We start from the raw sequence: 26,534 nt of genomic DNA, 5'->3' as shown, positions 1-26,534 counted from the left end.
TTTTGTTAAGAAACTAACTGGAACGCCAATGCATTTCTCCGCAAAGTTCGGGAATTAATATCTCTAAACTTGTGCCATCGCGAGAATTCGATCCAAGTGGATCCACCTTGCGAACTCCACGGCTACAATTTGTAAATTGCAATATGGGCCATCAGGTAATTAGTTAAAAACTTAATTAGTGATTTTTGTTAATTATTCGATTATGCATTTCAATTTCTTGTGCAAGTAATGTCCGCCTCTTCGAGTAGACCAGCTTATGAACCAGCTCGCTAGAACTCGGAAGTATAGGCCGAGCTCAGACCTTACAGCGCAGAGCCCCTGGTCATGTGGCGGAGACTCCCGACAGAGCAGCGGCCGGCGCGTCAGGTGCATATTGAAACATGGGCCTCCTTGTAGTGCCAGAATAGCTAACTGAACATCTACGGAACTCCTATTTTGTGGGTGTGCGTAGTGCGCATAGCCGAGTGGCACAATGCTTCCGCATATACTTGACTCATTGTCGCAAGAGAAGTCCCATAACATTCTTTCTGTGGTCTCCATATGACAGACGATGTTCGCCAAAAATATTACAGGCCTCCTCCAGGCTTTCCCTTTTCCCCCTTCCCTGTTAGTAAACATGTGTTGTTTATCTTCCAGGCTCCTACTGGGCTTCATGCTGGTCACCATGTTTATGTCGATGTGGATTCCCAACACTGCGTCTGCCTCCATCATGGTACCCATCGTCATGGCTGTATTGGATCAGATACAAGTTCTCACCAAGGATGCAGAAGGTGACTGCCTTATCAATATACAATTTTTCAGTTCCCTCTCTTTAAGCATTACAAAAAAAAATGTCAGTTTCACCCTAAGGGCGAAGCAATGAATGCGATAGCAACACAGCAATGTCATACGAAGTAAGGTGAGCGGCTTTGGTAGCAATATGAATTGTAGTAAACATGAGCTGATTAAGTAAGCAGGTGTGCTGCGGCGTAAGTAGACCGACATGAAGAGAGACTCGATGACCACGAGAAGGCGCGTGTGAAACGGTGGTGTTGATGAGAAGCGCTTCCCGTGGGCAGCGCGCGTGCGAAGGGACACACCTGTAGCGCTACACTGCCGATCCGGGCAGCATTACATGTGTAGCGTGCGTTGGAAAATGTGACCCGACTATTACTAACTGAATGAACAAGCGTGGTGTGAGCGCGCACAAACAAACATGAAGAGATCACACTGAATGACTGCAGACAACGACTGTCAAAACGCTGGCGGCAAGCATACGCCGCTGCGGGCGAAGGTACGTGCGGTCTATCGCTTCAACAGAGCCGTGTGGAGATAAGAGACGGTGCGGCGAGCGACGAGCGCGGTTGTTGGCAGAAGAAAAGTGCGCCCCCCCCCCCCCCCCCCCCCGCTTCCTCCGGCGCTGGCTTCCCGCTTCCTTGCTTGCGCGTGGGAGAGATAAGAGACCGTGCGGTCGAGCGACGAGCGCGGTTGTTGGCACAGTAGAAGTGCCCCCCCCCCCCCCTTCCACTCCCTCCGGCGCTGGCTTCGCGCTTCGTTGCTTGCGCGTGGGGGATTCAGTGCGTTCGCTCTCCGTGATAGCGCGCGTCCCAGCACGCTTGCGCTCGGGCATACGGCGCGCGGTGAAGATTTTATCTATACGGAACCTCACGGCGACGGCGACGGCGACGACGACGGCGACGGCGACGGCGACGCCAACGGCAGAAATCCGGTTGAAGTGTCCATATAATTGCTATCGCAATAAAAAACGAATATTAAGGCTACAAGGCCCGTAATGCATAAATACAACTTGGCTGCAAACATGGTTCGCCACTACCGCAAACTAATGGGGCTAATACCGAAATAAGTACAGACATGCCTATTGAGCACGACACATAATCAACTCGTTCAAGTTGGAGCTTTTTATCTGCAGTAGTGAATCGTTTGGCCTGACGCAAATACAGTATTCTCGCCAATAATTCTGCAGAGGTCAGGATGAATTGCAAAGTAAGCTTTCAAGCAGGTTATTGACAATGTTAAACTGAAGGACAGCAGTCGCTAAACTCTAGGTAGCACACGTGTGTCTTCTTCTAAAGCGCCGGTTATGACGACGACCTAGAATTACAGATATGAGAGCACTTGTGAAATCTGAGATTTCTTTGCGTTTTATCATTTCTCTCCGCGTACATTTATAAATGTAATGGTGAAATGTGGATTAATTCATAGGTGATCAATGAAAGATAGGTGATTAACATCTTCGCTGGTTGGAATATTATTGCGTTTTCTACCCTGTATTAAGTTCGAGGATCAATCCCTAGTGAGAACAGCCGCATTCATTTTAGAGCTCAGAACAAGTAACTATCATGCACCGGTGTTTCCACAGGAGGTAACACTCTAATGCTCAATGTATCATCTATAGTACGCTGAGTTCGATACCTCAAAATTTTCAATTAAGCAAGGGCTGCTGCTGTATCGTTACTGAGACATCTAACGACGGCATCTGGTTGCTATTCGCATGCATCGTAAATCACCTGTCTCGAGCAAAGGATATTTGGAGTAGTAGGAACCCAAGAGCATTGCTTTCCAACAATCCGGTGCGATTCGCTTTCGTTAAGGCATACGGGGAACGTAAATGGCATGCGGCTCACGATATGCGGTAGTTCTCCAGTAAGCGCGATTCACACTTTTGCGAACCCATAGGGTATTGAACTTGTTGCAATATACGATGACTCCAGACGCATGCAAGAGCACCAGCATAACGTAACACTTAAAACGATAGAAATTTGAGCAGGTTGGTAGGGATCCACGTTACTCAAGGCAGGTGTGCAAACACGGTCGCAACTATAGAAACGACGAGCACAGCAAGAACGTGGAGTATCAACCGAAGGGTAGCGCAGTGACGGAAAAGAAGGAATGCACAAAACTTATCTGCTAATGATCAAGGAAAGGCAGCACATACCCGACTATCCTGGACACATGCGGGCGGGCACTCGCGAAACATGCCTTTTTAGCGCGACAATTGCTCTCGGTGCTTCATGTCTCAACAATGAAGGCGCACGTCTTGGTTCTTATATATGAATAGGGGCGCTATAACTTAAAGAAATTGCAAATTCTTTCGATTCCATGCCCTCTGCTAGGCCTCCGCAATGGATTAAGCATTTTGGGGGCCACGCCTACTTCGCCTAGTTGCCACGAGACGTCACGAAAACCGTGAAAAATGTCCATCCCAAGAAAACCTCTACGTACTGATTACGCATTATTAGCCTGAACAAACGAAAAACATTTTTTTTTTCGATTCTACGCCTTTGTCATTATTAGCCTTCCGCGATTGGTGAAAAGCTTTTCAGGCCACGCCTAGCTCGCCTGTCTGTCACGCCTCGTCACAAAATCACGGAAACTCACCCCATCAAAGTGATGTGTGTGCACTCAAAATTTATAATAGCCGAAAAAAATTGAACTTTTTTTAATAGCCGGAGACCACGCCGTTCCGAAAGGAATAGAACATGGCTGTCCACTGATCGTTCCGGCGTTGGTTGCTTGTAGCTACGGGCGAGAATTTATTTCTTTGCATTTAATAAAAATTTTGCATGGCAGCATAAGGTTGCTGAAACTCTTCTTCGTTTAGGACACGTTTTAGCAGAATTTTTGATTATCTATTGCACGCCACCACAATCGTCGATGAGTCATCGCAAGCTGAGCAAGGGGAAGCGGACCAATCGGGGACGATAGCATCGACTCTTATCACCCGGTTATCTACTTTCACTGGTCTAGCTCGTCCCACCGAAACGTTCTGCTCTTTGAACGCGCCTCGTATCTCGACAGCCAATTAGGTTCAGGAAAACATGTCGCTGTGGGCAATGTTATCCGCTTTGAAGCCAAACAAAAATCACCTCCTATAAACGAGCAGAGCGTTTGATTGGGCTATTGGAAATCCTTGCAGGTCACTGCCCGTACTTGCGTCGGCGGCAGACTTCTACACGTTAAAGAAAAAACAGTAACCAGTTACAATTACAACTATTTCGTTCGAAAAGGGATTTCATTACAATTATCAATTACTGCCTCACGAAATTAATTCAGGAGTTACTGAATAGTAATCGATTACTTCTACGTTACTCTCCTATTACCTATTATTGCCATTACATGAATGCTGTAAACAGAACAAGCTGGTCTGGTACTTTCACTGCGTCCTCTGCAACCCTTCAAACAGCTTATCTGCGCTATCAATTGCATTAAAGAATTTCGTTGGTCATTGTGCCACGTTTTCGTTGCGAAGACATCACCAGTGGCACTGAAAACTTGCTCGAGGAGGAAAACGTGAAGCAAAGGCAGGGAGATTAGCCAGTTGGCTCAATGCGCGCTATGGGAGGTAGGGCGTATTGCAACCTATGCGGATCTAGCGCACAAGATTGTGCTTACTCAGCATCTAAGTCCGCTATGAAGCACAGCGCCTAATGTTTTGCTGAGACCTGATTTTACGGAGACACGTACACATGTGTCCCTGTTTGCACGCCTAGCTTTAGGAACATGAATCTCCTAACACCTAATTCAGAACAAAAATATGGCCCGCTGAAGGTTTAGTTATTTTATATTGAAGGCGTAGATACAGTACAACGATGCTTTCGACAAAATGTCGGTGTAACGATAAGCCTTAGGTTGACTTTCTATAACCTGCTTCATTTTTATTTATTTTACGGTGCAATTAAGCCTACTTTTCTGTGCCTCCTTTGTCTATTGATATGAACTCTTAAACTACAGCCCGTAAATGGCATATAGTAAATGGCAACTATTAAGCAGCGACTTTACTTCGAGACAGCGACGCCTAATAGAGATTAAGTAACCAAGGTTCAGCAAAGATTGTCGAGTGTGTTGAAACGGGTTATGGTGGACTATAATTGACTTTGTTTGACATTCTACGAGCGTCTAGATGTCTATAGGATTTGCTTTCTCGGCTTATTAATTTCTATCCTCGTATTTTTTAAGCCGGTTTTCTATCAATGTCCCGGCTTACCAAGAACCTTAGAAACTCACCCTAACAAACATTATGACAACGGTGGGTCATTTATTAGCGGCTTGTAGCCGCACTGCCCACACTGCTTGAAAATATCAACAAACAATGCAGGCCACTTCAAACATGAAGTTTGCTATTCTAACCGCACATCCATACAACGACGCATATGACCATAGTAGTGACAAAAGCAAGTCATGTGAATCATGGGTATGAACCACGCCTTGGCTACGTCGAGTGGATATATGTTATACCTGACCACTCGTTTGCTTGCTATTAGCAGCATCGTACTGTGCTTAGTTACGTACCGACGCCGTCTCACATCCGCGTCTCTCTCCTGTGACTGCTCCAGTGACGCTAATCAGTCCCTTGAAGTCCCCGGAACAACAGCCTGGTGGCGAAATTGTCGAAGAGCCGCTTCGGTAAGTTCCCCACTCATTTCTCGCCACATCGTTCTGTATTGACTACAGTAGCACCGTGTGGTCGCGACCGCCTCATTGTGTATCTCTGATGACTGTCACTTCTCCCCGTACGTTAGAGCACCTGAACAAAATATTTGTTCATCACGCTTCTTGGCTTTTCAAAAAACCATCCGCTCGAGAAATCAAGAATTAAAGCGCGTCCTATTGTGGCGCATATAAGACAACTGACACCAGGCGTATTGCGTATACAAAGCAACGGATCACCGCAATATTCCACGTGGCTCGCCAGACATGGTATATTGTATATACCACGTCACAAGTAGTTCTTTGCATCGCTTGCATTACTTGGTGGCTCCAGGAAAAAGCACATGCTAGACAACGAGTCTAAAGCGCCTAATGTGCTCAAAAAGTACCAAAATACAGGAACCACGTGCAAGGCCTGACCTCACGCGTTAAGCGCAACTCCCTGCGCGGAAAATTCAAGAGCACACGACACCATCTTCATCTAGTCTGCGTAAAATTGCATAGAACGCATGTTTACTTAAGTTATGGTCTACGTTCACGGAAAACAGTCTTTTCATGATTGAAAACCGCAGGACAACCCTTGAACACTGAAACGGCTAACTGCCTTAAACATGGGACTAAAGCTAAACGTCTATGTTTCTATTAGTTAAGCCGGAAGTAACATTCACTACTGTGGACTGTTGCTGTACAGCGGTGGTATTCTGTAAGTCTACCTAGTGGACTGTCCATTTCAGCTGTCGCTGATCGGCTGCAGCTTAACGTGCAGAAAGGAGACTGGCTGGCACCTTCCTGCACGTCAAGCAGCAGCCAATCAGTGACAGCCGAAATGGACAGTCCACTAATTGGACTCTTACAGAATACCGCCCCAGGTCTACAGAATAGGCGCACACAACCCAGCATACCTATCAAAACTTAGCATTCACTACCCATGTACAAATCAGGGTGCACAACCGGGTGCACAACCGGAACGAGAGATCGCGATGGCCTGTGCGCGCGTTGTTATAGCCTCGGAGCGTTAAACACTCTTGCAGAGACTTCGTGAAAATGCCGGGCCACAGGTGTAGCGCTGGCGCCGGCAGCACTTGCACGCTCGACCACTTATACCTTACGCTTTTCAATTGAAAGGGCTGTGTCAATAAAAAGGCGCTTCGATATTACCTTTATTCCCGCGACATGGAGCTTGGTAAGCAAGAAAAGATGCAAGAACAAAACATGTTTGGCGATGCCGCCTTGAAGTTTTCACGCCAGTTTGCTGTGACGTAGTGGATTTCGACGGCATCCTTTTGGGCGTAGTATATTTTTGATTGTGTAAAAATTAACATTATCTAATTAAGGAGCCAATAGTTGAACTTAACAAGTTTTAGAGACTTGTATCGAGGCATAGTGGCTCAAATAGAACAAGATATATTTGAAATACATAACGTAATTTAGATTTACTTTTTCCATTTTAGTAATTACCTTATTGTGATGAAATTAATGAAATTGTTTTACCAGTGTAAACGAATTCAGCTTCACTTTAACAGTTCTAAACTTTAAAAATTAATCTGAATAGTTGACTATACGCGTAGAGATTCTTCAGCATACGCGTGCAAACCTTTTTTTAAGAAGAAATGTCGAGCCGTTTCCTTAAAGCGAGAATTCCACAATTTTATTCATTGCTTGAAGATGTGCCTTTTTGGTTTTAACGGTGTTGAAGTTGTACAATGTAGACTTTCGCTATAGTGTTTCTCTCAAAGTGCGCCTCATTTCTGCAAACTTTTATCTCAAACTCCTATATTATAGTTCAGGAATGACAAACCTATTTGTCCACCGGCACGCATCAACAAAGGCACTCATTAGCCCAATGTTTATCATTTTTACTAGCTATAAAGCATGTTTTTTTTTACAAACCTTTAGTTTTCCCCTGTTTCACCTACATATGCCCCATAGTTGTAAAACAATGGACGGTGAAATACCTCGCATAGCTTCCAGGTGAAAGAAACAGCATGTTGTGATCCCTTACAACGCTTCTAATTATCCCGGAATCACATTTTTCTTCACCAACCTCATTACTCTTTGCGTGCCTAACATCCCCTCAACATTTCTAACATTTGCGGTCAATGTGTCCCGCTTCATGCAGCTTGATAGATATCAAAAAGAACGGTCTTACGGGAGTGCTTTTCTCTAAAATGCCTCATTTCAGTGCGCGCATCTACAGCGTGGTGAGTAGGGGAGATGCGATCTTGCAGAAGAGTGGATAAAATACCCTGTTGGTTGGCGTTGCGGACAGCATAAATATTTTTCGGCACAATGTGCAGCCACAATCATTCTCTGCCTTCCCCCCACCCTTCTTCTTTTTCTCAAAATCATGCAGCTTGTCTCTGCGTACGACTGCAGTGAGCTCTCTCCTTTGCAGAACCGAGAACGACTTGCATATAACCCAGATGCGCAAGGTGATGCTGCTGTCAGTCGCCTACGCCGCCAACATCGGCGGCACGGGATCGGTGATCGGCACGCCACCCAATCTGATCTTGCAGGCGCTGTACACAAAGTGAGCAAACAAAACTCCAAGCAGCAATTGACTAACAATAGTCGAACGATAGAAGCTTCAGCCCAAAGCCAGCGTTTTGGCATGGAAACTGTACTACGATTCGTATACAAAGCAAGCAACGTTAGCAATTCTCTACTTGCCGCACAAGTTCGTGACTAAGGACTAGTGCGCCCCATATGAAACAAAGATGTAGGCGTTTATCGTGTAATTCAATGTGACATTAGGTTTGATACTTATGTGTCACGTAATATGACGTAATCATTTCATAGAAGGCGTCGCAGATCTGAATCCATTTACCACTGTACGAGCAGAGTGACAACGTTCTATGCAGGTTGTCCCAGCTAACGTTAGCCAGGCTCTTAAAAATAAGATATAGAATATACGAGGACGCAACCAGTGGTATTCTGTTACCATTGACCTATCGCATCAGTAGGCTCTTTTTTTTTTGCATCGTTGAACTATCGATACTAACATGACATTATAACCAAACCTTGTAATTACTGAATTGAGGCAGCGAATTTTGATTGGAAACTCATAATTGTGTTTTAAAACACCCGATTCAGTTGGGTTCAATGTGCTACGTGTGTCTGATTATTTTTTCTGCGTTATAAAGAAAACGCACGAAATATGAAAATAGCCGCATGATAACGCGCGCCGCGATGCCAGCCGGTCCCAGGCGTTACTCGGAAGAATTAACCCTGCTCAATGCCTCGCTAGTCGGACACGTGATAGTGTCGAGGCATCGGTATTGGCGTTGGTCACTGTGAACTGCCAGCTGCATTTTCCGCGTCTAGCGCGAAGCCAGTGCAGTGCACTGCGCCATTGAGGAGGATGATAAAGGCTTTGAGCAGAGTTCATTCTTCTGAGTGCGTTTTTACCGCACATTTGACTGCGCGTATGTCAAAAGGGGTGCTAGTGTAAAAATTTGTTCCAAGTAGACGTGACCTGTCAAATCACTCGCGTCAGTATGTGCCTCGCAATATGTGCGCTAAAACAATTAGGCAAAAAGTTCATAAGTGAAATAGTGTTAATAAGTCAATTAAGCATTTCCATTTCTAATGTAAGTAACGTATGCCTCTTCGAATACTCCAGCTCAATAAGACGAATTGTGCTATATGGTACAAGTATTTTCTTTTATTTTGTTAACACTAAAATGAAATACCAGGTATAATTGGAGTACTCGCTGCTGACCAACATCAGATTATCACGTCGTCATTTGTATCGCCGTCTTTACTTTGCGTGGATTTGATTGTCATATAACGTATACAAGGTTTTCAAAGTTAAAGTTCCAGCATTATTTTTCGAAAACGCTGAGCCAGCTACGCAAATGCTACTTCTATAGGTGATTTATACGCTTTGGCGCACAATTTTTAACAACAATTATTCAGAACTGCTAGCATTCTTTTTCCAAAACGCTGAGCCAGCTACGCAAATGTTACTTCTATAGGTGATTTATATGCGTTGGCGCACAATTTTTAACAACAATTATTCAGAACTGCCCGCATTCTTTTTCGAAAACGCAGAGCCAGCTACGCAAATGTTACTTCTATAGGTGATTTATATGCGTTGGCGCACAATTTTTAACAACACTTACTTCAGAACTGCCAGCATTTTTTTTTCGAAAACACTGAGCCAGCTACGCAAATGCTACTTCTATGGGTGATTTATACGCTTTGGCGCACAATTTTTAACAACAATTATTCAGAACTGCCCGCATTCTTTTTCGAAAACGCTGAGCCAGCTACACAAATGCTACTTCTATAGGTGATTTATACGCTTTGGCGCACAATTTTTAACAACAATTATTCAGAACTGCCAGCATTCTTTTTCGAAAACGCTGAGCCAGCTACGCAAATGCTACTTCTATAGGTGGTTTATACGCTTTGGCGCACAATTTTTAACAGCAGTTAGTCAGAACATACTTATTTACCAAAAGCTTATTACATTCCTATTTCAATATTTCGATTATGGTATATGTTCATATTACAAACTGAACACAAAGTCTTTAGAAGTGTCAAATAATAATGGAGATGTCTTCCAAAAGGATCGCCGTCAAGTTTCGAAATATTTATGCATTTGCCGGCTACTTGTTCACAAAAATTGTGTCCACCAAAGCACCGGCGCGAGGATCATTTGCCTAGCTACAGCATAGCCTTTTTTTTATTGGAATTACTAACAATTCGACTTTCCGTATCCTTGTGACGTACGCACTAGCATAGCATCGCACACAATCGCACGGCGTCAGCCGGCTCAGCCAAGACTATCCTTCCCAGGGGTAGCATGAAAACAGGCGTACATTTCATTTGACCGATTAAGTCAAGCCTGCAGCACAATAAACCCCCCTTGATTTATGTAGCCGCATCGCTTTATTAATGGTTCCGGTCGATTCATACAATAGCTACAGTAGCATTTCTTTTCCTGCGCGAGTATGAAGTCGACGATTAAACTCGCCATTGCGTTAAGCCCAGCGACACTCTGGCCCACGCAGGCAATTCAAGCAAGACGACCTCACCTTTCTCGCGTGGATGGTGTACAACGTGCCACCAATGCTTGTCTGCACTTTCCTGGCGTGGGTTTACACGCAGTGGATCGTGGGCAGGCTGACGTGAGTAAACTCTGTCGCGTTCCCGTCCGTAAAATCTAGTAACTCAATTGAATGCGTAAACTCCGACTGGCTGTTGACAATCGATGAAGTCAATAAGTTTCTTATTTTTTTTTATTTTTTTAACCAGAATCCGGACGCAACCAAACAACACGGCCGGAAGAACCGACATGGAAAGGCGCGCATATATAGTGTACCTGTCTCTGCCTGTTCTTTTGTCCGTGTTCTTATATGTAGCTAGTTTATTAAAAAGTATAGCTGGTTTATTAAACATATACCGGCTAGCCAGGCAAAGTGTTTTATTCAGCTATTGGGACGTTTTATTCAGAGAGCTGTGTCGTTCCCTTAAAATCACACACAAAAAGAAAAGATTTTGTGCTTACTGCTGCTCCGTTTTTTTGCTCACATTTTGCATAAATATCGCATTCTATGGCTGGAATAGTTTAATGAATACTGTACACTGTCAGTTGCCTTGTTTTTCGACAAAAAAGGTATAAAATTGCCTTTGTCCAACCAAGCCTTCTAGCATCAACATTCCCATCTTCCCCCTCCCCCAGTGATTAACGTAAACGAGTCACGAAGGTCTTGCTTTGCCGTATACTACAGACGACGGAATGGATACCATGTTTACAACATCACTCACTGTGAGAGGTGAAGACGAAGGCAAATTCGCATTTCTTTCTTGACAAATCAGGCAGTTACCAATGGCAAGTGTTATGTTGAACGATCTGGATGGTAGAACCCGAAGTTGCTGCGAAATTTCAGGAAGAATACACAGCAACGGTATGCACATATGCTTAGCTTATGCACCTTACCGATTGGTGAATGTGCATGAGTAATAAAAAATATTTCTAAATTCGCAAAAGAAAAATACCATGTCGTAACTTCAACTTGACTGGGCTATTCTGTCAGGGGTGACGTCGTCACTTTTAGCCCATCAATCAATGACTTCGTTATGACGTGCACACTTTGGAAGAAGGAGCGCGAGTGGTGACCCCTAAGGTCAATGTGTTCAACTACATCAATTTCTAAAGGTTATCTGTAGCGCACGATACTTGGCAGTTGAAAATTGCAAAAAGATTCCTGTATCATTCTACGAAATTTTTTGGCTGCCTTCAACTTAGGCCAGCACATAGCTGGTTCAAGGTCACTCGTGGATTGTGTATTTAGATTTAGGTGCACATTTAAAAAAATCAAGGTTTTTCAACTATGGGGTCCCTCATCCCGTTTAGCGCTGTTCCAGAACATTAAACTGCAACATTTAATTTTTAACCAGGACATCTGTTTTTGTTGTCACGTTCCGCTAAGGTCGTGAATCATGAAAAAATAAAAAAACGCGTGGTGCAACTATAAAAACATTTATTAGAACACTAGAGTTGGGAGGACGCAACGGAATTTTGGAAACTGAATTGTGGAGAGCTATACTAACGATATCTCGCAACTTCTGGCACACATGACCATGGTGCTAACAAGAGCGTATACGTTACAACTTTCGCACAGACCTGTCGGTTAGGCACAATGGCTAACAGTCGGCACTACTCGTTAGACATCTGGAGTTCTGCTTGTTTCTGTCTGGTGACAAAATAGTTATCCAGAAAGCTCGAAAAACGAATGCCCTATTCAGCTATCTTAATTTCGATGTCCTTGTGAAAAAAAAATGTTATAACTTTTTATCTCAAACTTACGCTTTCAGACCCAAGGGCACCGAACAAGAAAGCCGTGAGAAGATCAAGCAGGAGCTCCAGCGCCGATACAGCAACCTTGGACCACTCAAGTGAGCTGCGCGACAATTTGATGGCAGCGTTCTCTAGGGTTTCTTGCAAGTACTTAGAGTGAATGTGTCACTTAAGAATACATTCTTATTTGTGACACTTAAAGTGACACTAAACACAAATGTAAGGTCTATAAGGATGTGTACACCCGTGAGCAAAAGTATGCGGACCACAGGGTCGCCGAAAAAACTGAATTTCTTCGTAATTAATAAGCATAAACAGGAATTGACGAGTGCGTTGAAAAGTTCGCAATGCCAACTTTCAACTGCAGTCCTCAATTTCAAGTTGCGTTCGCAGGCGGAGGAAAAAATCGGCTTAATCGCGCAACCCCTGGCACGTATACTTTTGCTCACGGGTGTACATTGCCATTCTGAGATGCCAAAAAAAGGCCGGACATTTATTGTGAGTGGCGTCCTGGTAAGCCCGTGGAGCAGAAAAAATGGCCCATTCACACTTGCGACTAGGCGAGGTCGCGCGACCGATTGCGACTGGCGACCAGAAAGCTACTCAAGACGAACCATGTTCACACTGACAAATGCGACCGCGAGTCGCGAAACCGAAATGTCACACGATATGCCATTCACGTCTGCTTGAAATGTCATCGCCGCGTAAAATAAGTGTCAGCGTATACACGGACGTCTGTTCCTTCGCATCTGATTGGTTCAGCTGCTCTGCGACTGCGGTCGCGCGACTGAAAAATCGAGCAGTGAGCGACTGGCCCGAAACGCTCGCATTTCGAGAAAAGCGAGCATTTGCGACTACTTGCGACTACTTGCGACTGGTCGCTTTGCGAATAACTTGGTCGCGCGACTTCGCCTAGTCGCAAGTGTGAATGGGCCCTAAAGGAAAAAAAGAGAACGAAAGATGCGTCGCGACGTCCACTTGAAATTCCTGCACTGTATAACTCCTCGTGAAGTCATGAATTTTGACATGACTTGCTTCTGACTAGGTAAGCTAAGAGGTCGTTCTATTTCGAAGTTAACAAATCTCCCTAGCTTACCCAGGGAGTTTTTAAACTCTTTACCTACGCAACAGTGGACCAAATAAATGAAAATGCTTCGAAACTTTTGACGCCACACGGCCGTATAAAGTCGAATGCCTTTACAACGAAGTGCTTGAGGCCTCTGAAATCATTAGTTTTACAGGTCACTTCGTTGTAAAGTTTGCGCACCCCGCAACTTACATTAGAATCGAGAAAGGGTTATTTCTTCGTTATACAGGTAATTACGTTGTAGAGGCATTCGTTGTATAGAGGCACTCGACTGGCACTACGGTCTGAATCAGAATATCGGAAAGGGAAAGTTCCTGTTTATTTTATCGTGCTACTAAGCAATGTTATTCTTCGCCAAAAAATGCGAGTTACAAAAAAAAATATTTCGTGCAGCAAATATAATCTGGCGTTGCTCTTCAGTATCACTCTAAGTGATAGTGACGCAATATATACGACTTCAGTGGCAAGTCAGTAGTTTGGAATCGTCTTACGCAGCCACATTTTCCGCTTGCTTCTTTGAGCATAAGCTTTAAGTGTCTGCTCATGTACCAGGCGCGTGATACATGTCTCCCAACACCTGTGTACCAACATGTGATCATGGCGTTTTGTTCCTGAGCATGACGTTGCGAGTTTGATGTAAGGCTGCTGCGTCTGCACCTACGTGTGAGGCGGAAGGTAAAAATGGTCGTGTGAAGTTGTTCTGGTGCGTGGTTAACAAGCTCAACTGGCCATAATTAATTCAGTACACGTAATTGAGATGTATTGGAGGAGTATACCGGTATTTTGTAGTACAAATGGCTCTATAAAATACCACTTCATTATCGAATCATGATGATGTGTAATCAAAACAAGACTTGCTGCCTACGCTGTCAGGGTGGCACAACCTAGTCAGGCTCTCTCCGGGCCTTTTGTTGTGCCTCCTGAGCCAATTTGTATGAAAATTGTCTCGAATAATAGAGAAAGAAAGAATTATGACATATTACAGTATAACGTATAAACTTGAAGACTTGATGGGGTCTATACCTTCTTGGGCGCAAGTGCGCAGCATTCTTGCTTGTTTCTTTTCTTTGTTCTTAAAAAGACAGTTAAACGAACCCCACAGTAAAAAAATATATTTTCAGAATTATTAATATATGTCTACACGACGTACAATTTTAGACACAAGGTCGATTTTAAAAAGCATACATAAACTCCCCTGGCGTTGTCGTAATAATGCGTGAGCATACCCCCTAATGCAGTAAGTTGGCCCATCCCCAAATTTCAAATTAGCCCATCCCCAAATTTCAAATTGGCCCACCCCCAAATTCAAATTTACCACCTCCAAATTTCAGTAAGTTGGCCACTCCCAAGTTTAAGTTGGCCCACCCCTACTATAAACTTCTCATGTATTTCCTATGGAACCATATGTATCGCTATTGGTATGCGTGAACCTGATCACATGGATATTCTCTTCGATCAATGTTTTTAACAGTTGTTCCTTATCGCTTATAAAGCTACCAATCATCATTTACACTAATATTAATAATAAGAATGTCATAACTTCGCAAATTGCGCACTTTAGTGCATATGCAAGACCCTACACTTCGCGTGACGCACATATTTTGCTGTCGTACTCGCCAATGAATACTTACGCATTTAAGGACATTTAGCGCATGAATGTAATGCTACAGTGCATTTGGCTTAGATAATTAGGGCTTAGAAAATTCCGGACGTTAACGAATGCATTGTTTTAGCGGTTGCCGTAATGAAAAGGATGATTACACAATATGTTTGGTTGAAGAGAATGAATAGCAGGCTCTTAAAGCGTTTAAGTATTAGGTGATATATATTTCAGCATTTGGCGGCCATTGTTTGGTGCCTGTATCTGGTGCGAACCAATTAGTATTATACCATGTATCATAAGGCTCGGTAGCGCTGTTACAGATGCACGTTCCTTCAAACATAAATAATTGCATTTCGTACTGTGACAACAGCGGTATATTATGGTCGTTTGGTGCACGTCTGCAGGCAGTTAGTACATTAAAGGCAGAAAAAATTATTTCAAAACTATATTTTTTATTAATCTCGTTTTACGAAGTTGATTACTCAAATAAAGAATGAAAACTAAACTTCATATATATTTTTTTCAAACCTCCCACCACGAACCCCCGGGTCCGTAAGTCAATGTGAAGATATGCATTTCAATGGTTTCCTGTATTTCAACCGCTGTGGTTCAGTAAAAGTTAACGAAATTTGGCAAGTTCAGGCTTTAACTTGTTCAAATGAAATGTAGCCCATCTTTATCGATAACAGATTCTGTCGCAGAAACCTCAATGTGGCATCGCCAACTATGTATCATTCATGCGTCTTTTCTAGCCTACATCAGGCCTCATTGCATTCTATGAGAGGCTTTTTTTTTTTGTGTGTGTGTAAGGGGGGGGGGGGGGGGGGGGAGCATTGTAGAAAACAAATTGACTAATGCTGCTTCAGGTGCGCGTCAACAGGCAACAACACTGATAATTACACCAGAGCATTCTCATGCAAAATGAAAATCTTTAGCTACCAGAATTGCTAGTCATCCTCCACACCATACAGGCCACGTGTTGCATGAGGGATATTCTCGCGTTCATTCGCTCCGGCACTTCTGTACCCGCAGGTTCCAAGAGGCGGCCGTGCTATTCCTCACCTGCGTCCTGATTCTTCTGTGGCTCACGCAGAACCCCCGAGTCGTCCCCGGCTGGGCAAGCCTGTTCCCGTACGGCAAGTGAGTCGTCCAGCTTTTACGAAATCGTCTCATCGGTCTCGAGATAGCGACCCGGCTCGAGCACTGGTCATGATTATCGTTCGGTCATTTTCGGGGATATATCCTCTCTCGAGTGAAGTATGGACAGCGGAGGTTTTTTCCTGCACGTCATCATAAAAAAGAACATATCCCGCTTGACCCTATTACTTGCCTGGTTCTAGCAGAAAAAAAAATCAGTATGCTTTTGTCTGCGTCCTTTGTGATGTCCACATTTCTCTCCCCACCCTCCCCCAGAGCAGTAGTAGAAACCAATCTTGGAGGTCATGCTTGGTCAGGTGACGTCACAGACTCCTCAGTGTTTAAACCCGCTTTTGGGAAAGCCCTACTCAAAGGCCAATTTTACATTTTTGTTCCCCAAACACCATGTAAGTAGCAGCACCAAGTGTTGTTTATTGAACGGTCTGGACAATCTTGCGGCGAAAATGTTATCTCGGCTGCGAAAGCTGAGCAAGATCAGAGCAGTTCGCCGGGGAAAACGCAGGTCTCCTTGTAACAGGCGCAGTAACTAGCCCAGCGGGAACTTTGCAAAACTTGCGGCATATCTATTGCCGGTCCTGTCAACTAATTGAATGACGAGACGATAACGCGATTACCAAATAGCCCCGACCGGCCACCTATATCCGCGAGAAGCCTTTACTGAAATGTCCGTCAGATCAGTCAGTTGTGGTTTTTTAGCCAACACGTATGAACTGAAGGTGACATTTCTGCAAGTGATCACTGCAGAGTAAGGCCAATGATCATTTTACAACATTCGAACTTGCGCATTCATCGAGCCCGCTTCTCCCATGACGAAAATTTCAACAAAGTGCTACCGAATGAAGTTCCTTATTTTTCTGACACAGGAACATCACGTCGTGCGTGCCGGCGGTGCTAATCACCATCTTGATGTTCGTGGTGCCCAAGGACCCACTTCGTGGGTCCAAGAGCCTAGGCCTCCTCACCTGGGACGAGGCCAATTCCAAAGTTCACTGGGGCGTCGTGCTCATTATCTGCGGTGGCATGACTCTTGCCGAGGCTTCCAAGGTAAGAACTGCCACCTTTGCAAGGTTGATCTTCCGGGAAAAAGATACATGTAACTTGTATATGTAAGCCAAGAAGCCCTGTATTCTACGCGTCACTTCAAGCTGTAAACTATCCACCATAGACTTGCAAGAAGGAGCCATGGGAGCTGATATAACGAAAGATCGGATGCGGATTTCCAAGATTTCTTAATGTTAATGCCAGCACAGATAAACAGGCTAATTTTTAACAGCGAAGCTGTCTAAACCAGCCGTATAATTTGTGGTTCGTATCAAGAAACTACAATCATCAGCAATAAAGAAGGAAATAAGCTTTCATGCCAAAGCAGGATTCGAGCCTGCGTACCCACAGTCCCAAGGCGAGCGTCGTAACCACTAGGCTATACAGGCACGCTTGCAGAACATGAATTTATGCGAACCATATGATTGCGTTCGAACATGGTCGTCTTCGTCCATACCTGGCGCGTTCGCGAGCGCTCATGCCAATGCTCTGCGAGGTGAAGAAGAGGTTTTCCGCACTATACTCGGGAGAGATATAAAAATGAGAGCGAGAGAGAGAGAGACGCATTCACAAAGCGGGTCTGCTGGAACGCGTTGTCGGCATTGCAACGCGGTGGAACGCGGTGTCGGTGTAGCAAGCTGCGCTAAACAACGTGCAGTGACGGCCGTAAGTCCGAGATGCGCGAAAATACATTGTCATCATCATGAGTAATAAGATGAAAAGTACGCGCGCACTTCCGGAAAATGCTGGGCTACGATCGCCCAGCTTCGCTGTTTCCAGCCTTGCGTGGCTGAGTGCAAGGTTAAGCGTTTTTCCTCCACCTTTAATTCAGAGCAGCAAACGTCATCAAGTGCACCACGCTTTCGAAGAGGAAGAAAAGTTAACGAACAAAATTTGATAGGCGGGAAAGCCCTTTGTCCCGTCACTTTTATTCCTTCCGTTAACTTTTTCTTATCTGTGGAAGGCGTGGTGATTTACATCATACGCTAAACCAACTAGCCCAATTTCTTATCTTTAAATCCCATCTCAGCAAACATTTCATGACGGGTGTTACTGTTATTAATAAATAGTGTACAAACCTTTTTAACGATAAGTTTGAGTCATGTGTTGCATTGCGGGATTTAAGATAACCCATTCTTAATGTTTATTCATTCAACGGGAACAAATAAACCTTAGTCTCTAAATTGGGCTTTGCAATGTAATGTCTCAACTGCTAAGGAAGACATTCTCTGGTAGGGCACTTCCAAATATTTTTTTATGCTTAGAAACTCGCCGCAGACGCAGGATTCACAATAGTGATCCATTTTCCACTCCCTGGCTTTACATTCGCAACTACAACGTGCACCCCGAAATCAGTAAATCCTTTGTGAATTAAGTAGGTAATGACATACTGACGCTTTGCGCACAGTACCTCACATTTACCCAGGCATGTTGTAAAAAAGGTGGGACTTTATATTTCACGCAAGGTGTTTAACTGAATTATCAAGAAAAAAAACAGTAACAACCATCGTATCAATGTAATGCAGAGTGGGTAGGTAAGAGAAGCGATCACCCTCAATCATGTTAGTATGGGACCGCTGGAGATGCTGGCAGCACAGTGGGCGAGGGAAAGAAGGGGAGAAATCGAAAAGTTAATGGTAGAGAGGTCAACAACGCGGGGGTCCAGTTTGCTACCCTGCGTGGGGAAAAGGGAACTAAAGAGCGGAAAAGCAAGCGCAGGTGTTCGCAGCTACAAAAGTAGTACAACCCGAACTTGAAGCCCCGAACTTGTTTCTGCACCGCCAGCGCTGATTCCCGCCTACGTTCGTATACGCTGCTGCGAGATTTCGACTTTCGTTTCGGTTCCGTACCACAGAAGTCGGGTCTGTCCACGATCCTGGTGAGCAAGTTGCGTGGCCTTAACGTGATGCCGAGCTACGTGGTGGTGTCCATCCTCTGCTTCTCCGCCTCCATGCTCACTGAATTCACCAGCAACACGGCCATCAGCGCCATCATGCTACCCATCGTATTTGAGATGGTAAGCTTGTTTTTCGTTACTATACCCATACACGACACCACGTATCACTGTCATAATATTATGCTATATATCATTTTACGCTTCTAAGATAGCGATTGATTTTAGGCCACTTTACAGCCATGTTACAACCCACCATCACAACTCACCAATCAACGCTTAACACAACATTATCAGTCATGGCGCTCTTTGGCCACACCTGGACCACAAAAAAAAAAAACATATCATCATATCATTCTTACTTTTGTTTACGCCGTCGTGTGGGTGACAGTCTATTTAACCAAAAGTCTAGCATTGGCTGCTTGGGGCCATTTGTAATGGAGTCGTTCAGCACAATAATTATGGTGATGATTGTCGTCAGGGGGGTGGTGACAGAGAGACTCTCCTCGAACTTCATAATCCAATGGGCATAACCAAATATGTATTGCTGCTCGAGGCCTAAACAGTGAATTATCCGAACGGTCAAATCCAATAGGCTCAACTGTAACGCATGCAACGCTGCGTTCGTTTCTAGCCTGCAGTTCATTAGGCGCCTTTTAGCACCTGGACATTAAAAATTAGCATTGCGATCGTCCATTGCCGAATTTACTATCGGTATTTCCTCACGCCGTCTCGTATCTGTACTAATCCAATAAATACCACACTTCACTCGGTAAACTTGAATTTTGAAAGCTACTACCATGCGGGCAAATGTAGGTAGATCGTGAAATAAGCCTGATAACATCGCCAGGGATACATATAAAGCTGCCGTAGCGAGAAGTATGTTCGAATTTTTGAGGTGGCATGGTAATTATGCAGTTCTCCATGCAAAGTACCATCATTTCAGTGCAAAAGCAGAAAGTTGCCGGTGATGAATTTAAAGTATTTGACCCGTTACGTGTCACACTGTTACCCTGAATTCCCATCACAAATACTATCCAAGTATATGACTGCGGAATATCCTATCAGAAGCAATGTATACAACATTTGAAGCGTTTTAATTATATACATCTCAACCAATTGCTGCCAAACCGAAGCTTAACAGCACCACACAATAAAGAGATAAGTATCGTCGAGAAGCTGAACTCGCTATTTGCCGTTTAATTGCGATGGCAAATATAAAGGACACTCGAGGCGCGCCCGCGCCGCTGGCGCCGCCGTTTAACCGGATCGTTGCCCATTTCTGGAATTATTACGTTATGTCAGTTCAAAGAGCCGTAATAAAGCTGTCACGTACCAGCACAGCCACGCATACAAGGATACAGGGCGTCCCAGCTAACGTTAATCAAGCTGTACAAATAAAAAAAATCTATAAAGACGGGTGCAATATACAATTATAATATCTGCAATATTTTGAGGATGGAACATCGCAGGTCTTGAAATTGTACCTTGCCCCATGTTTATTTTATTTATTTTATTTTCGTTAAACAGCTCCTTTAGCTTTAGCTAGTGCACACAGTACACAAAGGAATCTGACCTTGATTGTTGACTTTAAGCAGAGGCCGTGTCTCGCCCGGTGGGATATTAAGTTATCGCTCGCCTCGGTGGGCAGTCAACGAGCGATTACGACACCGGATTATGAATGCTTCTTTTAAATGTCTAGTGTGCAGTCATGGGTCGCCTATGCTTGGTCTCCATGTGTGACGTGTGGACCATCACAAATTCGCCAATTTGCTGGGGCCCTGTCAGACTCCTGAAATATTTATAGTTGAGTTAGCGCGAAAAATACGAATTTAAAAAAAAAGGCTAACGTACTGTCTACTGTTTTTTAGCAGTGAGTTTTTAAGCATATATAGGGTGCCTCAGCTAACGTTGGCCAAACTCTTCAAGGAAAACGAAGAATATAAAAACATGGTGCAAGATACAATTTTAAGACCTGCGGCATTCAATTGTTGGGTCTGCGATGACAGAACACCGTAGATCTTATAATTGTATTTTGCACCATGTATCTTAATTTTGTTTTCATTGAACAGGATGTTCAACATTAGCTGGGACACACGGTACATATTTTTTCATGCATGTGTATGCAAGAAATATGCCAGAGGAAACCTAACACCGTAGAACTTATAATTGTATCCTGCTTGCACAGTGGTTTCTACATCTTATTTTGTTTTCGTTGAACAGCGTGTTTAACGTTAGTTGGGGCACACGGTATATCTTGTCATGCATGCGTATACAAGAGAGATACGAGAGAAACAACCACTCACACATGCGCTTCATATACAATCGTTTAAGAATACCTATTGAGCCGTGTACTGCAAAATAGAGGCCTCACTTATACCGCGATCTCATACCACGAATGTGAACACTTCGATAGACGGGCTAATTAAAAGAAAGGTGTACGAAGCCACCATGCGTAACTTTTTCACTCGTTATGGTATGAGAAAGACGTTAACTCGGTTGCTGCCGTCGTCGTCGTTGTCGTCGTCGTTGTCGTCGTCGTTGTCGTCGTCGTTGTCGTCGTCATCGTTGTCGTCGTCGTTGTCGTCGTCGTCGTTGTCGTCGTCGTTGTCGTCGTCATTGTCGTCGTGGTCGTCGTTGTGGTTGTTGTTCTGAAGTCCGACATAACGTCGTTCTCTGAATGGTGCCAGTTAAGCGGGCTCACTCTAAATTCTTCTAAAACCAGAATTTTCTCATATTCGCGTAAAGCCAATAATATCGTTATCACTTATTATGTTGATAATGCAGTGTCGACGAGGGTTGTTGATATAAGCGACTACGATGTGCATTTTGATAGTACATTAGGCTTCTCCGCCCGGGTTCCGTCTGCAGACTTCCAAGAGATTTATGTAACCCCTTTCCTTTCCTCAGATTGGTTGCATCCATTTGTTTCGCATTACTGAAATATTCCTCAGTGGCATGGAATGACACGTGCAATTCACATACGATTCTGATTGAGCGTGTGCAGAACAAGTTTGAGTATATATAAACGTCGCTTTCTGAGCTCGTGCACCAAAAACGTTTCAAGTCTGAATAATTATCCTAACTCGAAACATTTAACTGCAGACGTAATCATACCGACGTCCTATTTGTACAAAATTACTTATCAAATTATTCCATCTTCAGATCTACTTTATTTTGCCTCACTGCGGGTTCCGCCGAGGACTACCAGGGAGAAAAGACCCTTCCACGTTCCTGCGTATTTCAGCAGACACTCGCCTCTCCCCACATAATGCAAAATCTTTACAACAATCATTTCCTCCGTCTTTATACTTTTCAAAACTTGTCGTCGTCTTTTTCTGTTTCCAGCTTCGCATTTTCTTTTGAGCCTTCTTTCTAGCGGCGCTCCTCTCCTGACTTTTGATAATTTCCCTCTCCTTCCGTGTATGTTATCCGTCTCTCAATTGTTTAATGCCGTATTGTTGCTCATTATATGGCTGTTGATCCAGATCATTTTTTTGTAATTCCATTCTATGCTGTATTTATTTATCGCATAACTTTTAGTCGTAGTTTTACATTTTTACCTTCTTTCTGTTTTCCTGTGTACCAGCACCCAGACCTCAGTGTTATCCCTGGGCACTGTAAATAAACGATTTATTTATTTATTTATTTAAAAATAATTTATTTAATGTAACACGTGTGCACTCACCAACCGACATCTTCGTGACTGTGCCCAGGCCATGGCCCTCGAAGTACACCCGCTGTACTTCGCCATACCGGTGACCATCGGCTGCTCGTTCTCATTCATGCTTCCGGCGGCGACGCCGCCAAACGCCATCGTTTTCGAGATGGGGAACTTCAAGGTCTCCGACATGGTGCGTAGGGCGCTTGAATTATGGCGCCCGTACTCACAAAATCTCCTACCCTATTGAATTATTAATAAGAGCAGTTTCCAAGTAATCATATTCTTGGAGAAGGCGGCTAGCCAATGGCACAAAGACCACTTTGTATATTCGGCTTCATATTTGTTTTGTCTCAACCCGCCTAGGCATTAACCTTGGACGTCAAGTGCGCGTTAATAGAGTTGTGGCCAGTGCTTTGACCAGTGTTGAGTTAGTGAACGTGCGTGCAAATTCGGCTGCAGAGAAGCCTATCGACTTGTCGTATTGAGCCTGAGCGAAGAATAAGTTTAATGATGTACAGAGTGAGCTTAAAAACTTTTGTGATGATACAACGGCAAGATCAGCTGTGTTTGAAAATAGGAATGCTGTTGTTGTTGCAGCTGTTGCTCTGCGCGCGGTCAATTTTCAGACGTCCCTTCGTTTTATACCTGTTCGTTCTCCTGTAAAACTATCTTGTCTTGACTACAAACGCAAGCGGCAGTCAAGACAGCGGTCCTGTCATTCGCACTTGACTTCGCGTTTGTATTTTTTCTTCCGTTTTGGCGCTGTGGTATCATATTGTACGCCAGAATATGGCTTATGATATACCACAGTGCCAAAATAATTTAGCGGCAATAAATTTTGCGAGAATCATTGTGTGCTAAATATAACCGCTCTTGCTACGAACATTACAGCCGACATTTATATTTTAGTATGTGAATTTTTCACTAACCGATTTCCGCCACGAAACTCAAATACAGTGCGTATTGTGTGCGTGGCACGTTTCAGTGCCAGCATTGAAATTTCTGTCGTCTAATTATTCCTTCGAACAACAATCAAAATCCAATGTGTTCCTCTAAAAAATGGGGTTCTCGGCAGTGCACTGCAGCGTCCCATCACTAAGAAAATATGGTTATAAAACTTTGCGGTTCTGTGTTGATTATATAGAGAGCTCAGCAAGCATACTATACGGGACTCCTACCCACTTCCCCGCATCAACAATGCTATTGATACAGTACAGAACACCGGATTCTTTTCAGCGTTAAACATTCGGCATGGTATTGGCAAATCAATGTCACTGAGGAAGGCAAATTCAATACCGTGTTCCGCACAACGTCAAGGCTTTACGAGTTCAACCGTATATGCCACGGTTGAACCGTATATCGCGCCGGTACTTTGAAACAAGTGGCTGACGCATTGTCGCAAGATCCAAATGTGTACGACTCGTCTCGAATTAACGAAGCCTGGTTATTTTGACACCAAGACGTGCACCGAGGCCCACCCTCAACAACGCTGATGTCGCGGCTATTGTAGCTTTACTTGCGGACGCGCAAAATAGCAGCAAATTTGTCATGCGGGACACAACTACATATGGTTGTCAATTGAAGAATAAAAGGCAAGATAGAGAACATCTTCTAGTCACCGCTGCTTCGTTGCGGCGTGGTATTCTTCACTACATTCACGATACACCGGAAACCGGACACATAGGTCAGCGAGCGACACTGAAAAAGTACAGGAATGCTTCTCGTGGCCCAAGATGGGTAAGAGTTTTCGCTCTTATGTCGCTAGCAGCGAAAAATTCCAGCGAAACTAGCAGCTTCCAGGATGCGAGCCCTGGGCTATTCACACCCATTCCACCTACTGCTACTATATTTCACACGGTTCGCATCAACAATGTTGGGCCCCTTCCAACGACCGCGGCTGGCTATCGCTACATTCTGATTGCTGTTGACCACCTATCCAAATCTGTGGAAGTAGCCGCCGTGCCTTTCCTGGAACCCAGCTACGTGAAAGGATTTTTGAAAGACCAATTTGAACTGAGGCGTGGTCTTCCCAACAACATAACGCCGGATCGGGCACCCACCTTCCGTAGCTCCGAACTCTACGCCTACCTCCGTCAAGCAAGAATTGAGCACCACGAGGCCTCAGCGTACCATTCGCAAGCCTGACGGAGAGAGCTAATCAGACAATTCAAGCACGTTTGGCTCCCTACTACAGCAATAAAGCCGGAAGAAGCAGACTGGGATGAACATCTCCCAGGCTGCTGCTTACTCAGCGAAAATTATCTATACCGAGCTCAGCTTGGGCATCGCCGATGAAAATAGTCTATGGCCAGCTGCCCCAACTTAAGTGCCTAAATTTGTATACCCATATCATATTTAGACGCCCCGTCGCTCAACATACGTCATGCCGCAATATAAGAGGAGGAGCTCGCAAGAGTAGGAGCCCAAGACGTTCAAGAACGTCATTACGGCCATCGGCATTGTCTCGCTCCGCAGTTGCAGATAGGAAATGAGATACGGGTCAAACGAGGTAATCGGCCATTGAGCAAGAAATTACGTGCCAAATTTGAGGGTCCATTTGGGATCACAGAGCGCCTGAGGGAGAACACTTGGCGTGTTCGCACTCTTGATCATCAGCGAAGCTTGTACAGGAGACGAAAGAAAAAATTTGCCGTCCACGTGAATCGTCTTAAGAAGAGGGTCTATCGACAAAGCTGACGTTGTTGTGCACTGAGTTTCAAAAAACGCAGTTTGGCTGAGTGTAATGAAGTGGCAGCCCAAACTTGATAACACGGGACAAGGGGAAAAGAGAAAGAGGAAGTGAGGGAGAACAGGAAGTTGGTCACACGGTCTGACGTTCGACGTCTTCTTTCTACAGCGCAATCATATTGGTACATGCCATCAGATATGAGTCATCCGCTGTTGTATGTACACGCTTGGGGTGTTGGAAGAAGAAGATAACGTTTTCCTAGGTCTAGTTCCGGTAAAGATGTGGACTCCTGGCTGTCTGTTGTTTCGCCCGCGACAATATGCACTACACTGATTATACTTTGCAGGAACATCTATGGATAGGGCCCAGGCTATTATTCAAGCTCATTTTACCAGCCAAAGCATATGCAAACCAGCATTAACAATAATACCTTGATCTGGGTAAGATGGTTCATCTTGACAGTGTTTTTAAAACAGCGCTATGGATGTGGACGTCCTGTCGTTTGTGTATAGTTTTCGTCCTTGTCCATAGCGCTGTTTTGAAAACGCCGTCAGCAGCAATTAATAGCGCCCGACTAACACGTCGTGTTCGGTAAACTCTATAAATACAAATTGCTATGAAAGGTTAGTCAGATTTATTTGAATAATAATTAGTCGTTCATACTAAGCTTGATATCTTAGCGTACGCATTATGCCGCATATCAAGTCCTTGAAGCCATGCAAGATGGCACCTATTCGGGGGCGCTTAATTTTCCGTGTCTGCATTCCCGCATGTTTGCAGGCGTCTCCGGGCTTCCTCATGAACATGGTGTGTGTCACCGTGGAGCTCGTCTGCATCCACACGCTGGGGCCGCTCGTATTCGGCGTCCAAAATTTCCCGCCATGGGCGGCGCACAACGTAACCGAGACGCCGGCGCCGTCCAGTTGAGCAGAGCGCTCATTAAACGAGTACACGCTATTGCTTGCGTGGTACAACCAATATCGTTAATTGTCCCTCCTGATATGAACTTCGTGACGACTCGCAGTGTTTCTATCCGTGAAATATGCCGTATGAAGTACGTTTGATCAACGAAATCGTGTGGCAACGGGCGCCAGCTAGCGACGTACGTCCGCAGTAAAAATGAAAATGAAAAAATTCACGCACTGCGCCCATAGGGCCGCCGG

At 44.4% G+C, this 26,534-nt stretch overlaps 1 protein-coding gene across 1 annotated transcript in view; it reads left to right on the top strand.

Moving 5' to 3' along the window:
- LOC119448757 (solute carrier family 13 member 2) overlaps positions 1 to 26,310 on the top strand; it is a 30,811-nt gene extending 4,501 nt beyond the window's left edge. The window contains exons 4-13 of the mRNA XM_037711980.2: positions 637 to 770; positions 5,334 to 5,403; positions 7,823 to 7,957; positions 10,446 to 10,562; positions 12,253 to 12,333; positions 15,958 to 16,065; positions 16,947 to 17,127; positions 18,980 to 19,141; positions 22,735 to 22,872; positions 26,152 to 26,310. Coding sequence (XP_037567908.1) covers positions 637 to 770; positions 5,334 to 5,403; positions 7,823 to 7,957; positions 10,446 to 10,562; positions 12,253 to 12,333; positions 15,958 to 16,065; positions 16,947 to 17,127; positions 18,980 to 19,141; positions 22,735 to 22,872; positions 26,152 to 26,298 — 1,273 coding nt within the window. The 3' untranslated portion in view covers positions 26,299 to 26,310. The remainder of the gene's footprint in view (positions 1 to 636; positions 771 to 5,333; positions 5,404 to 7,822; positions 7,958 to 10,445; positions 10,563 to 12,252; positions 12,334 to 15,957; positions 16,066 to 16,946; positions 17,128 to 18,979; positions 19,142 to 22,734; positions 22,873 to 26,151) is intronic.
- The last annotated feature ends 224 nt before the right edge of the window (positions 26,311 to 26,534 follow it).

Source organism: Dermacentor silvarum, chromosome 4 (genome assembly GCF_013339745.2).
Source record: "Dermacentor silvarum isolate Dsil-2018 chromosome 4, BIME_Dsil_1.4, whole genome shotgun sequence".
Taxonomy (NCBI): Eukaryota; Metazoa; Arthropoda; class Arachnida; order Ixodida; family Ixodidae; genus Dermacentor; species Dermacentor silvarum.
This window is presented reverse-complemented; position numbering and strand designations above follow the sequence as displayed.